This window comes from Microcaecilia unicolor, chromosome 2 (assembly GCF_901765095.1).
Source record: "Microcaecilia unicolor chromosome 2, aMicUni1.1, whole genome shotgun sequence".
NCBI lineage: Eukaryota > Metazoa > Chordata > Amphibia > Gymnophiona > Siphonopidae > Microcaecilia > Microcaecilia unicolor.
Window position 1 is genome coordinate 367,508,107 of NC_044032.1, and position 15,533 is coordinate 367,523,639.

General features: G+C 45.5%; 1 protein-coding gene across 2 annotated transcripts in view; it reads left to right on the plus strand.

Moving 5' to 3' along the window:
* The window catches only part of FNTA (farnesyltransferase, CAAX box, alpha), a 77,020-nt gene that overhangs the window by 10,262 nt on the left and 51,225 nt on the right, over positions 1-15,533 (plus strand). For both annotated transcript variants that reach the window (XM_030194542.1, XM_030194543.1), the window contains exons 3-4: positions 8,842-8,956; positions 11,501-11,605. In XM_030194542.1, coding sequence (XP_030050402.1) covers positions 8,842-8,956; positions 11,501-11,605 — 220 coding nt within the window. The remainder of the gene's footprint in view (positions 1-8,841; positions 8,957-11,500; positions 11,606-15,533) is intronic.

The window sequence follows — 15,533 nt, forward strand, 5'->3', positions numbered from 1 at the left end:
ATCAGAGAAATATTTCTTCAACAGTTCAATAAAAGAAAAAATTCCATAGTCAGTCTCTATTTTTATGTCTTGGACTTCCACTTTGTTAGATAAGTATTGATATAAATTCTTTAATTCACATGTTTATTCCTGAAAAATTTTAAACATCTGAAGAAGAAAGTTATTCACACTCTGCAGCACTTCTCATAATGCGTCCATTGTGACATTTTTTGGCTTCACCAGGTCCAATTTCTACACAGAAACTGCTCCAGATATCTTCGGGGGGGGGGGGGGGGGGGAACTCACTCTCCAATCCCCCAGTTGGTTTATTATCCGGAGTCGATGCTGCACCAGGACCTCCTCGGGTCGCGTGAAAATCCTAACCCACTTCGGGCGTTTCCACTGTCGACCTCCATAGCGAAGCGTTACTATTTCTGGGTCTTGGAAGGGTCATGCCAACAGGGGGACTCAAAGCCACTCCCTCTCCACTGAGATTCGGCAATAAAGCCTTGCTGTTCCCCGAAGCAGGAACCGATATCCCCGACGTTATGACCCCGAATCTCTCCAAAGTAGGCTGAGAAGTGGTGGGAACCCCAGCCGTATTCGAGGAGGACAACACCACGGCTTTACCTTTTCTCTTCCCCATTCTCTGGGGAGCGCGCCCACTTCTACAGGTATTCTGGCGTAAAACGGGAACTCAACTAATGTACGTCCTCCCTCAACGCCATCTTGGATCCTCCAGTTTGGGACACTCTTTGCCTGGTTTCTCCTCAGAGGCCTGTCTGATATGGGTAACCCTACAGCATAGCCCTCTGAGTCATTGAAAGACTGAAGCCCCTCCACCCCGACAAGGTGGTGTCCCTTCGGAGGAGCCTCAAACACTTTTAATTTTATATTTAAATCCTTTTTATTAAAATATAAAAAGGAACAATATACTGTGCAACTGTTTATAAATCACAGAAAACAATAATAAGTAACTATAATAACCCTCACCCACCAGCACCCTCTACTCTTCCATCCCCAACAATTGCTGACTTCTGCTACCCCAAGGAACCCTAATCCACCCTGTTTAAAATGTCCAGGGGTACAAAATACAATCTCTTCTGTGTGCCCTATGAAGCACTGTTATGAATAAGTCATGAACAATCTCAGGATTGTCTAGCTCTCCTGTCTTTCACAGTCCCTCTTGCAATAAAAGATGTTGTCTTAGAAGATGTGCTGGTAGCAGAAATGTATAGGATCCCCCATGCAAATTTTGCTAGTTTTGGCCAGCATGTTTGCTTGTTTTCCAGAGAAAATCTAAATATTATTGTCTGCATCACTCAAACATAAATAACAGTTCAGTTCATTAACAGGCTTCAAAGCAGAAAATGACACAGGGACAAGGTTTGTCCCCGTACACCGTGTCATTCTCTACTGCTTAGCCACTGGACTGACCTTGATGAAACCTGCTTGAAAGACAGTCTCTAAGTAGTGCCTGGCATTAGGTGGACTGTCTTTAAGCTAATCCTGCTGTTGGGTATTATTTGTCTTTTGCTTCTTTTTTTGGCGCTTTTTATTTATCAATACATACAAGCAGAAACACTTGAAAACAAAGCACAAAAATGGAAATAAACAGAACAAAAGAGAAATAACATTTCCTTGTCATCAAGCAGATGAAGCCATTACATATAGGTTATGTCCATCAACCAGCAGGGGAGATAGAGAGCACTCAAACTTTCACAGTGCCCTCTTGGCCAGCTAGCTCCACTGCCTCTTCAGTATTCTCTATCTCCCCTAGCAGGGTGGCTGCAGCTTGTTCGAGCTCCAGAAAAATCTGCCGGTAGGTGGTTCCTGGCTTGCCAGTTGTTAACCGGGGTGTTGGAGGCTATAGCAGCTTCACTTTAAAGGCACATAGGTTAGCCCTTTCCCTGCCTTACCCATACCTCTGTGGATGTGGACATATTGCCTTGCTTTCCCTGTCCTTACCCACCAACAGTGGATGCAGGCATATAGGTTCGCCCTTTCCCTGCCTTTCCCACTCATCTGAGCCTCCGGAGTCTTCAATACCTCTGCTTTCCTCACAGCTTTAAAAAAAAAAAAAAAAAAAAAAAGTCGCGTCGCGTTTTTAAACGCAGAGACGCTGGAACGGAGGTTTTTGACCTGATTTAAAGCAGGATCGTAGTTGTACACTAGATCCTTTGAGGTAAGAGTGTTTTCCAACTCCTCCGGGGTGGGCCCGCGATCGGGGTGATTTTGGCGCGAAACCGCCATTTTGGATTTTACCGACATTTTTCGGCAATGGCTGCGGACAATGTAAAGCGCTGTTCCACTTGTGGCAAGCGCAAATCAGCAGCAGGGCTCTGTAAATCGTGCTGTACTGGCGTAGGAGCCGGCCCGAGCATGGCGAGCGATGTTTCTTCCCGCTCTGAGCTGGCAGCGGGCGCGATTTTGCTTACACTGCATGGCGCGGCCTCCGTGGACACGGAGAGACCTGAGCCGGGTGGGGCACCTCGAGATGAGGTTATTTCAGGAGTGGCTAGCACCGGACAGGATTTGGGTGCCCAGGGTGAGATTTTCTCCCCGGATTTTGTGCCTTTGCTGCATAAAGCATACATGATGAAAAGAGCCCTTCCTCAAGGGTCGCGTGAGGCTCCTCTGATTGCCCCCCCCCCCCCCCCGATGGATTCTGGCCTGGGACTGCCCAGTGAGGCTTTTTTCCCCGGATGCTTGGCCTAAAGATAAGCGCAGAAGGGTTAATTCCCCTTCAGATTGTGGTGCACCTTTTTCCCCCCCCCCGTGGTCAGGGTGTGAGGATTCGGAGAACTCTGACAGACGTTCTTGGTCTGAGGAACCAGAGTCAGGTGCGGATTTACCACAGGATCTGGATGATCCCTCCGCGGTGAGGTTTTTCCACCGTGATGAGCTGCCAGCGCTTATTTCAGATACCCTGCAGGCCCTCTCGATTGAAGATCCTGACAGTGGCATGGCCTCCTCTGGTAATCCCAGGATGGCTAGTACCAAGAAAGCTGCTCGGGCCTTCCCTTTGCATGACTCCATCCTAGAGCTTGTTTCAGCTCAGTGGGCTGACCCCGAGGGACCTTTGAGAGTTTCCAGGGCTATGGGGCAGTTATACCCTCTGCGTGAGGGACATATGGCTCGTTTTCAAATGCCTACAGTGGATGCCCTAGTCACTGCGGTGACAAAGAGAACTACCCTCCCTGTTGAAGGAGGTGTTGCCCTGAAGGATGTTCAAGACCGTAGGCTGGAAACAGCATTGAAACGGTCCTTTGAAATTGCAGGTCTCACTGTTCGGGCGTCTGCATGCAGCTGTTATGCTGTTAGAGCCTGCCTAGCTTGGCTGCAACAGGCAGTGGCTCAGCCCGGAGATGGAGCGGAGCCCTTCTTGGATGTGGCTCCGCGGATGGAGGTGGCCTTGTCCTTTCTGGCTGATGCCCTTTCTGACCTTGTCAGAGCTTTGGCTAAACAAATGGCAGTAGCAGTGGCGGCTCGCCGTCGTCTGTGGCTACGACACTGGGCAGCGGACATGGCCTCTAAGCAAGGTTGGTGAAGTTGCCTTTTCAAGGACTTCTCCTATTTGGTGAGGAGTTGGAGAAAATTGTGAAAGGCCTGGGTGATCCAAAACCCCAGCGCTTGCCCGAAGATAGGCAGAGGCCTTCCTCTAAGGGCCAGGCGGTCCACTCCTCGTACAGACCTCGCTTCCGTGAAGCTAGAAGGTACCGCCTGGGGCGTTCTGCTGGGTTCACTTCACGTGCCCGTGGTCAGCAGAGGAACTCCTTTCGCTCGGACAAGCGTTCCGCAGCCGGTGGCTCAAGACCAGGAGTTCAGGGGTGACCCTCTCAATGATGGTGCGCCGGCCCTCTCCTCGATGCCTGTCATCGGAGGACGGCTTTCCCTCTTTGTCGAGGAGAGGGCCAAGATTTCCTCAGATCAGTGGGTTCTGGACATGATCAGAGATGGATACAGAATAGAATTCAACGCCCCAGTAAGAGACGTGTTTGTGGAGTCCCGATGCGGTTCTGCCGTCAAACGGGCGGCGGTGGAGGAGACTTTACAAGGTCTGATTCAGTTAGGGGTAGTGACCCCGGTGCCTCCCGCCGAGCAAGGCTGCGGCCGATACTCCATCTACTTTGTGGTGCCGCGAAAAGGTGGGTCCTTTCGCCCTATTTTGGACTTAAAAGAAGTGAACAAGTCCCTGAGAGTGCAGCATTTCCACATTGAATCCCTGCGCTCTGTCATTGCGGCGGTTCAGCCAGGAGAGTTTCTCACGTCTCTAGACCTGAAAGAAGCTTACTTGCACATACCGATTTGGCCCGCGCACCAGAAGTTTCTGAGGTTTGCGGTGTTGGGAAAACATTTCCAATTCAGGGCCTTGCCTTTTGGCCTCGCCACAGCTCCCCGAACCTTTTCAAAGGTAATGGTGGTAGTAGCTGCTTTTCTCAGGCGAGAAGGTATCAGGGTTCACCCGTACCTAGACGACTGGCTCATCAGAGCAGACTCTGCAACAGAGAGCTTACAAGCTACAGCCAGAGTGGTCTCAGTACTGCAATCTCTAGGCTGGGTCGTCAATATGGCCAAAAGTCACGTGACCCCTTCACAATCTCTAGAGTTTTGGGGGGCCAGGTTCGACACGGGCTATGTGTTCCTACCCGAGCTAAGGCGGTGCAAGCTTCAGAATCAGGTCCGTCTGCTCCTGAGGATGCCCCGCCCGCGAGCTTGGGACATTGTCCAGCTGCTGGGATCGATGACAGCCACGATGGAAGTGGTACCCTGGGCGAGAGCGCACCTGAGACCTCTACAGTATTCCCTACTCCGGAGATGGTCTCCTATTTCTCAGGATTACCAATGCAGACTTACTTGGCTCCCTGCGGCCCGACTCAGCATGGAGTGGTGGCTCTCAGACAGCATGCTGCGGCGAGGAATGCCGCTGACGCTCCCCGTTTTGTGCCTAGTGGTAACAGATGCCAGCCTGAAGGGCTGGGGCGCACACTGCAAGGGGAAGCATGCCCAGGGTCTATGGACACCCGAGGAGTCGGAGTGGTCCATCAACCGCCTAGAGTTGAAAGCGGTGTTTCAGGCGCTTCTGGCCTTTCAAGGGACCCTGGAAGGATTGCCTGTCAGAGTGATGTCGGACAACACGACAACTGTGGCCTATATAAATCGACAAGGCGGAACAAGGTGCAGAACACTAGCCGCGCAGGCCGAACTGATTTGCCACTGGGCCGAGCTGCATCTTCAGTGTCTGTCGGCAGCTCATATTGCAGGTCAGAGCAATGTGCAGGCCGATTATCTGAGCAGGCATCAGATCGATCCAGCAGAATGGAATCTGGCAGACGAAGTATTCCTGCAGATCTGTGCCAAATGGGGCAAGCGCGTGATGGATCTAATGGCGACAAGTGCCAATACCAAAGTCCCGTGCTTCTTCAGCAGACCGAGAGATCCTCGCTCGGCGGGGTTGGATGCCTTGGCTCAACCCTGGCCTCCGGGTCTACTTTGTGTTTCCCCCATGGCCCTTGATAGGGCGCCTGCTCTTGCGGATTCGGCTGCACCCAGGAGAAGTGGTCCTCATCGCCCTGGATTGGCCAAGGAGACCTTGGTATGCAGACCTCCGACAGATGCTCCTGGAGGCTCCTCTGCCGTTACCTCTGGTACCGAACCTGTTGACTCGGGGACCGGTAGCCGTGGAGGACGCCGGCCGCTTTGGTCTTACGGCATGGCTATTGAGAGGGCGCAATTGAGGGATAAAGGTTATTCCAATAAAGTTATTTCCACTCTCCTGCAAGCCCGCAAGCAGTCCACTTCCGTGGCTTATGCCAGGATTTGGTGCCTGTTTGAGTCTTGGTGTGCTTCCAGATCCATTGCTCCAGTGCGGGCTCCTGTCTCGCCGATTCTGGACTTTTTGCAGGAAGGTGTACAAAAAGGCTTGGCCTATAATTCCCTGCGGGTGCAGGTGGCAGCGTTGGCCTCCCTTCGTGGTAAGGTGGAAGGTGTGTCTTTGGCTGCTCACCCAGATGTGGCACGGTTTCTTAGAGGGGTGCTTTGGCTCCGACCTCCAATGTGAGCACCCTGTCCAGCTTGGAACCTGGGGCTAGTTTTGAAAACCCTGCAGTCATCTCCTTTTGAGCCGCTTCGGCGAGCATCGGAGAAAGATTTGACACTGAAGGCCGTTTTTCTGGTGGCCATTACCTCGGCGAGACGGGTGTCAGAGCTCCAGGCGCTGTCCTGTAGAGACCCATTTCTGCAATTTTCAGAGTCCGGAGTCACGGTTCGGACCGTGCCTTCCTTTATGCCTAAGGTGGTTTCAGCCTTTCACCTAAACCAGCCTATTTTCTTGCCCTCTTTTTCAGAGGAAGAGTTTCCAGAATCTTTTAGGCAGCTGCACCTTTTGGATGTGCGCAGGACTCTGCTGCAGTATCTGCTAGTTACTAACTCTTTCAGGACTTCTGATCATCTGTTTGTTTTGCTATCCGGTTCTCGCAGAGGGTCTCCAGCGTCTAAAGCCACTATTGCCCGCTGGCTCAAAGAAACTATCTTTTCAGCTTATCTGCTGGCCGGCAGGGTTCCGCCTGTAGCCTTTAAGGCGCATTCTACTAGAGCGATTTCTTCCTCTTGGGCTGAAACTGGAGCACTCTCTCTTCAAGAGATATGCAGTGCAGCAACATGGGCTTCTAAGCTCTCCTTTGCCCGACATTACAGGCTGGATGTGGCTGCCAGGAGGGATGCGCGTTTTGGTGCACAAGTGCTAGCGCTTGGTGTGGCTTGTTCCCACCCTATCTAGGGATTGCTTTGTTACATCCCATACGTAATGGCTTCATCTGCTCGATGACAAGGAAGGGAAAATTAGGTTCTTACCTTGGTAATTTTCTTTCCTTTAGTCATAGCAGATGAAGCCATGAGCCCCTGTATGATTGTCTGTATGCTGTGAATCTGTTTTTCAGGTTCTGTTCTAATTTCCTGAAGTTCCTTCCTTGGGAGAAAGTTGGAAAACAATCTTCAGGATTCATGTTCAGTTTAAATTTAGGAGGATGTGTTCATTCCCTCCAGCATGTTTTTTTTTGTAGGATGTGTTGATTCTCTCCAGGAGGCGCGTGTGTTCCCCTCCAGTTCTATAAATAGGAGGATGAGTTCATTCCCTCCAGTGTGTTGGGAGGATGTGTGATTCCCTCCAGGAGGCGCGTGTGTTCCCCTCCACTTATACAATAAGGAGGATGAGTTTATTCCCTCCAGGAGGATGTGCATTCCCTCCTTTATGAGTTCATGCCCTTGTGATGGGCCATCGTTCGCTGTGAGGAAAGCTCTTGTGATTCCCATTGCGGTTTGCCATACTGCTTTGGAAGCTTCAAATACTGAAGAGGCAGTGGAGCTAGCTGGCCAAGAGGGCACTGTGAAAGTTTGAGTGCTCTCTATCTCCCCTGCTGGTTGATGGACATAACCCATACGTAATGGCTTCATCTGCTATGACTAAAGGAAAGAAAATTACCAAGGTAAGAACCTAATTTTCCCTTTATACCACCAAGGTATATGCTACTTAGTCCACAAATGGGGAAGAACCAAGACAGAAATACCCGTTGAAGCAACAGGGATTATTTAAGGAAAACATACAAAGCATATAGAGATGGGGGACAAAGTCCTAACTAAAATTCTTCTCGTTCCAAATAGCAGTTATCAATCTCCAAAGGAAAAATATAAATATAAAAACCGCTTTCCAATTTGTTTAGCCTCTACCAAAAACCACAGATTGTCTGGGTCAAAGAAAACATATGTAGATGATAAAATAACCACACGTTTGCATGAATACTGGAGTTAAAAAGTGCCCCCTAAGGACTGGACCCATTGTCTATATACCACAAACTTCTTCCTTCCCTCTTGAGTTGATTTAGTAATGTCTGGGAAAACCCAAACCTTTTGCCCCATACAGTTCTCATTTTTTAACTTGAAGAATAATCTCAAAACATGGTTATAATCTTGAGAAAATACAAATGTAGCAAACATGACCGATTGCTACAGATTCAGAACTTTCTAAATACCCTGTTAGATCTTGAGTTAAAATTAGTACCAACTGCAGAATTATCCCTTCTAGTCTTGAGGTAAAATTTTATAAGAAATAAAGTAGGCTTTTGCAAAAGGAGGCATTGCTTCTTTAGGAATATGTGCAATATGTCTTCCATATATATATATATTTTAAAAATATCTCCAGGTGATGATATAGGGTGTTTTGGAAAAAAATTTTAAAACACAGATTAAGTTATCGGAAGGATGGAATTTTCTAGAGTCTCCAAATGTCTATCGATAAGCGTTTTATCTTTTATAATAACTTTTTGCAAATCAGTAGTTCTTGGCTATTTTTAACCACTTACTCATGACCTTCACATCAGTTGGAACTGGAGCTGGAATTCTGCTACCATGAGTCCATGCAGAATTTTGGTGGGACTACATCTTTTCTTGGGGCGTGAAGGACCATTTTAGGAGGACTGGTTGCTTCAATAATCTAGCTTCATAGGAGTTTAGAAGAAGGTAGGTTGCAGCATCCACTGCTGCTTTATAGAGTGCTGGAAGCTCTTCACTAAATTATATATTGAACCTTCATACAGTTTTCTGTATGTTTTGACTGATCTAAATATCATAGTATTGGTTTGCATATAGAATTTCATTTAAAGTATGGGCGCTAAAGAGATGTTTCCAGTGAGTAGAAAGTTCTCAGCCTTACAAGTTAGGAATAGGAAGTCTAGCTCTGTTTTCATGTTTCTGTCCTGAGAAGAACTGCTTGACACTGGCATTACAACTAACTTGTAGTGGTGTGTAGGAAGCATGATTATGGTTGAGTTCTATGCTGAGTGGTTTAATATACTATTATCTCTTCAGTTCGGGATGTGTACGATTACTTCCGGGCCGTCCTGCAGCTGGATGAAAAAAGTGAGAGAGCTTTTAAGTTGACAGGTGATGCCATTGAACTAAATGCAGCAAATTACACAGTGTGGTAAGTAAAGGAATCCATTCATTAGTGACACGTACCAAAGTTTTACTTGCATAAAGTTTGACAGAATCCTTTATTCTCCATCGTTGAACTTGTATTATTGTAGTTGTATCATGGTTTTATATGCAGTAGACAAAAGTGTTTTGTTTTAAATTTATGTATCTTACCAAAGAATGGTTTGCTTTATATTTGAAGTAGAGAATGACACGGGGACAAAGTTTGTCCCTGTGGGTTCTGTCTCCATCCTCGTGGGCTCTGTCCTCATCTGCAGAAGCCTCAAACACTTATAATTTTGTATTTAAATCTTTTTATTAAAATATATAAATAGAAATAAAACATAGAAAAAACTTTTTTTTTATTGGATAACTTAATACATCTTTTGATTTAGCTTTTGAAAGTAACTCTACTTCAGATCGGAAATAAGCAAATGGACCAACACGGCTACCACACCACTTTATTAAAGTATAAAAAGGAGCAATGTGCTGTATGACTGGTTATAAATCACAAATAGGAAACAATAATAATGAGCAACTATAATAACCCCTCCACCACCACCTCCTCCTACCGTTCTACCCTTCCAACCCTAACAATAGCTGACTTCTACTACCCAGAGGAATCCTAATCCATCTGGTTAAAATGTCCAGGGGTACAAAATACAGCCCATTCTGTATGCCCTAGCAGGGTAGAAATATGCCCTATAAAGCACTGTTATGATTGTTGACTACTTATTTATCCACAGATTTAATCTGAGGATTGAGTCTAGCTCTCCTTTCTTCCACAGTCCTTCCTGCAATAGAAGATGTCATCTTAGATGTGCTGGTAGCAGGAATGTACAGGATCCCCCATGCAGATTTTGCTAGTTGTTGCCAGCGTGTTTGCTTCTTTTTTTCCAAAAAATCTAAATATCGTTGTCTGCATCACTCAAACATAAATAACAGTCCAGTTCATTATCAGGCTTCAAAGTAGAATATAAAATGGGGACAAAATTTATCAATCCCCACAGCTCTGTCCTCGGCCTTGCGGTTACCATGGGTCCCCATCCCCGTGTCATTCTCTAATCTGATGTATGTGGATGCCAGCTGAATTATTTGCTGCTGTTTTGAATGTGTGGTCATAAAATGTCCTCAGGATAGTCACTCCTGCTGTAGTTTTCTTTTGAATCCCTGCAGCAACTAGATTTATTGTATTTTTTTTTTCAAATGCAAAGTTAGGGAGCTCTGTGTTTGATCTTGATTTAATTGTCACATTAAAGCTAGCAGACCTGGGCAGCTCAGTAGTTCAGTGGTTGTGCTGTGCACTGCCATGCAGAGTGGGGTTTGATTCCTGGCCCATCTAGGCTGGGTGGGGTGCTGCATCAATAGCATATTTATTTGCGAATGTTCGATATACCACTGATTGCACAAATTGCCACTAGATGTTTTACAATTAAAAAAAAAAAATTGAAAGTTAAGAAAAAAAGTTAGTTGTTAAAAAGAAAAGTGGGAGATGCAGGGAGAAAAGCTAGAGGAAGTACAGGGACTACAAGCAGAAGGGGGAGACAGGAAAGGACAAGATACAGGGAGGACAAAAGGAACAAAGAAAGGAAGGCTGGAGACATGGAGTTCAGTGCCCAGGGGAGGGGGTGAGGAATCTGTCATGTCGTCATACAGTGGCAATGCACATTGGCTAGATTTAGTTCTCCATGATGGTTCTGTTTGGTGCCCTGGTCCATAGGCCCTAGCAAAGAACTATTGCTGCAAAGGTTGAACTAGGTGTAATGGGGGAGGAGGTAGTATAAAATAAGGGGAAATACTGGGATAGGCGTGATTGAAGGTTCCTGCTGCTGGATCATAATTCTGTTCTGGTTGAGATGGAAGCCCAAAGGAGCATGAAGAGATTTGCCAGGTTTAACAAAAAAAATTTTATGGACTCAGTTCATATTGATGTCATGACATTTAATGTAAAGGCCATAATTGGTTATTTGGGCTCACATGGTAAGTTGCATGTTAACTTTAGTCACATAAGTTTGAATGTGGGCACTCGGCTTGTAAATCATTTTGATACTGGGGCAGAGAGCAAGAGGGAATGAATTGCTGGGTGCTTTAGCACTCCCTGGTTCTTGGATTTCTTCAGAGATGCTGCCATCACTGTCAGAATTATAAGGCAATGTGTTGTGACAACTGAGGAAAAATCCTGGGTGGCTAAAACTTAAATGCTGGCTTATGGGAGGTGGAAGAAAGATTCACTGGTGCATGCTAAGTAGCAGAGGAGGTCTTGAGCTTTCTGATACTCTCTTGACTGGCCCACAAGAGACATGCAGCTGATAATGTGGACCTTGATGGGCTGACAGAGCTGGAAATTTTAATGATAGTTTCTTAAGAGAATGAATTATTTTGCGTTATTTCTATATATACTTCAATAAATGTGAACAGCTTTAAGACTGTATAAATGCATGTGTGTGAGAGACTCTTCAGCTAATAATGTTGTTAACTGCATGCTAGATTTACTTTTTGTGATCAGCAATGATATGTTTCTATGACAGTAAAATGGATAATGATTTTCTTGTAGGTATTTTCGTAGAGTACTTCTGCAAGCTCTACATAAGGATTTAAATGAAGAGATGAATTATGTCACAGCTATCATTGAAGACCAGCCAAAGAACTATCAAGTCTGGTAAGAGACAACCTTATAAGAGCTGCTATGTAATGTCATTAATTATATCTAAGAATTACCTTGTGTAGGTCTGGCAGCCACCGAGCTTTTGGATCTCTTCGCTCATACTCCTCAAAACTAATGTTTGTGAAAGCATTGTTTACAAAGTATAAATAACTGAGCATAATTTTGTAACCAAATCTGTTGTATTCATGGGTATTTATCTCGTCAGATTTGAGTTGCTTAACTCTCTGGGCTGACTCTGTAACAATTTGCATGTGCGAGACCTGGATTCTGTTCCTGAACCTGGTTTTCCAACCAGCTGGAGCTGGGAGAAAATCTCTGCAATTGCACACCTAGTGGACCAAAGGTTGCATTCTGATTTGGTTCTTGAGCAAGCTGTAGTCTGTGACCACTAGCCCAAGTTCAGTCACTGCAGTGGCTGAGATGAATGAAATTATAAAATGGGGAAATAATTCATTTTACTTGTGAGTGAAAGCTTGTGGTATCATAGACTGTTAAAAGAATTTTACCAAATACTCACAAACACCATGAGACCAAGCCAGGCTTAAAGCAGTTAATGCAGCTTTATTACTTGCAAGGAGACAACATCCAGGGATTAATCCAACACACACAAGCAGAAGGTTGTTGTCTAACTCTATACAAATTAACCATCATTATATACCTTCTTTCACCATTAGATGTCCAATTATCTATTCCCTTGTATGGTCAATCTGCACAGCTTCCCATCTACATTTTTCAGTGTCTTACCTCATCCTGCACCTGCTTCATTACTTTTCATTTTCCCAGTAACCTCCTTTTAGATGAACTTCATGACCCATACAGTTAGTACATTCTTGTACTTTTACCTTCTAAGCTTGGATAAACGTGTTGTAAGCTTAGCCAAAAGCATGTCTAAGAACAAACTACTTTATTGATATCTGCTTTATTGATATCTGCAAATCTGAAAAACTAGATTTCAGATTTCAAAACTGCCAATTAGTATTAGAACTCTCTTTCCTTGACTATAATTGTGCTGAACTCTCCCCCCTCCCCATCCCCATCCCACCTGGCTTTCTGCAGACAATCTAAAACGATTAGGAGGGGCTAGTTTCTGTTGAGAGCTGGGCAGCTTGAAGGTCCTCAGGTCTCCTGCCTCCAGGAAACTCACTCAGATAAGACTTGTGCTGGCTTTCTTCCTGGATATTCCTACTCTAAAACTGTGCTCTTGGTTATCTCTTGTCTGCCCTTGTCTTTGCACTTATATCTTTCCTAAAAAGAGAGAGAGAGAGAAAAAAAAGTGTTTTAAACTGCTCTGCAAATATTGTGATCTGACTGTGTGACCTGATTGTTTTCAAACTGCTTTATTGATATCTGCAAATCTGAAAAACTAGATTTCAGATTTCAAAACTTACCTCATCTAAAACTGTGCTTTTGGACATTTATGGTGCATTTTGTAGCCTTGTCTTCCCCTTATCCCAACCAGCTGTGTAGATAAGTGGCTTAATACAGTTCTAGAGAGAGGTTTTACAGCAAACACATTCCACATGTTTATTTTAACCCACCCACCCCAAGACTTCCACTTCCTAAATACACTACTTGTCACAAATTAACTCCACCCAAATACAAATCTCTCTGCCTGTGTGGCTGAAGAGCAAGGTAAATCTTACATACTATTAACCCCATCATAGCATACCTATTCATACCCAATAAATCAGGATGACTCTTATTCTCTGTAATAATTGTGGTGCTTTAGTTTCAAGGCCAATCATCTGGGCACTAAAGGCTTGTCCTATATGTCATCAGCTCGCTAGTTTAAAACAGGAGCTCAGTAAACTAAACTAAAGGAGGAATTAGATGTACTTAAACCAGCTTCAAAGACTCCACAAAATCATACTGCACAGAATCAACCCAAATTCACACCACTGCCTCAAAGGATAAAACCACCAAAAAATAGATGGTTCACAGTAGGCTCAGGCAGACTTCATTATGTGACACACAAGCATCCACCCTCACAAGTGTTGCCCCTACAGAATTCTTTTGCGCCATTACAGCACTGTGATATTCCTGAAAATAGAACGGATGCAGAAGAAAAAGGAATGAAGGTGGAACAAAAAGATAAGAAGGTACCCAAAGGGTTAAGACACCCCCAAATCACTAATGTTAAAACACATACCAGGAAATGTAGATGGAATGCGATGACCACAAATGCTCGCAGTCTAAGCAATAAAGTTCATGACCTTCAAGCCCTGATGGTGGAGGCAGACTTAGACGTTGTTGCAATCACAGAGACGTGGCTAAATGGTTCCCATGAATGGGATGCAAACATACCAGGCTATAATCTATTTAGGAAGGATAGAGAGGGTCGAAAAGGTGGAGGAGTAGCTCTGTATATGAGAAATGATATCACAGCAACTGAAATGACAGGGACCTGGGGAAAAGAAGAAGCGATATGGATCACCTTAAAAAGAGATAATAGAACCTCAGTCCACGTGGGTGTTGTCTACAGACTCCCGACACAACTGGAGGAACTAGATAGGGATCTGATCGCGGATATTCAAAAGTTAGGAAAGAAGAGAGAGGTGCTGTTGCTGGGAGATTTCAATCTGCCGGATGTAGATTGGAAGATTCCGTCTGCGGAATCGGAGAGAAGTAGAGAGATCGTAGATGCTTTCCAAAGTGTTTTGCTCAGACAAATGGTGACGGAACCCACGAGGGAGGGAGCGACGCTAGATCTGATGCTCACAAATGGAGATAGTGTGTCAAATATCCGAGTGGGTGCCCACCTGGGCAACAGTGACCATCAAACGGTTGGTTGGGGTGATAGTATCTGAGGATTTGAAGGCGACGAAACAGTGTGACAAGGCGGTGGCTGTATCTAGAAGGTTGTTGGGCTGTATAGAGAGAGGTGTGACCAGCAGAAGAAAGGGGGTGTTGATGCCCCTGTATAAGTCGTTGGTGAGGCCCCATCTGGAGTATTGTGTTCAGTTTTGGAGGCCGTATCTTGCTAAGGATGTAAAAAGAATCGAAGCGGTGCAAAGAAGAGCTACGAGAATGGTATGGGATTTGCGTTACAAGACGTACGAGGAGAGACTTGCTGACCTGAACATGTATACCCTGGAGGAAAGGAGAAACAGGGGTTATATGATACAGACGTTCAAATATTTGAAAGGTATTAATCCGCAAACGAACCTTTTCCGGAGGTGCGAAGGCGGTAGAACGAGAGGACATGAAATGAGATTGAAGGGGGGGCAGACTAAAGAAAAATGTCAGGAAGTATTTTTTCACGGAGAGAGTGGTGGATGCTTGGAATGCCCTCCCGCGGGAGGTGGTGGAGACTTTGAATAACTTTGTGTCATCAGCAAATTTAATTACCTCACTAGTTACTCCCATCTCTAGGTCATTTTATAAATATGTTAAAAAGCAGCGGTCCAAGCACAGACCCCTGAGGAACCCCAATAACTACCATTCTCCATTGAGAATTCTGTCCATTTAACCCTGTTTTCTATCTTTTAACCAGTTTTTAATCCATAATAGAACACTACCTCCTATCCCATGACTCTCCAATTTCCTCTGGAGTCTTTCATGCGGTACTTTGTCAAACGCCTTCTGAAAATTCAGATACACAATATCAACCGGCTCCCCTTTATCCACATGTTTGTTCACATCTTCAGCTTTTGGGCTGTATAGTGGTGACTTTGGAGGTAGTGCCTTGGGTGAGAGTACACATGAGGCCGCTTCAGTTGGCCTGTTGTCCAGGTAGACTCTTGTCTCCCAGGGCTTTAGGCACCTATTGCTTCTCTGTGCCAGGGTGCAGGACAGTCTGGACTGGTGGATCAGTCCATAGCACCTCCTTTTTTTTTGGGGGGGGGGGGGCTCCTCCTTGGAAGCCTCTCAGTGGGTGGTGATTACCATTGATACAAGTCTCGTAACTGGGGAGCATGTTGCC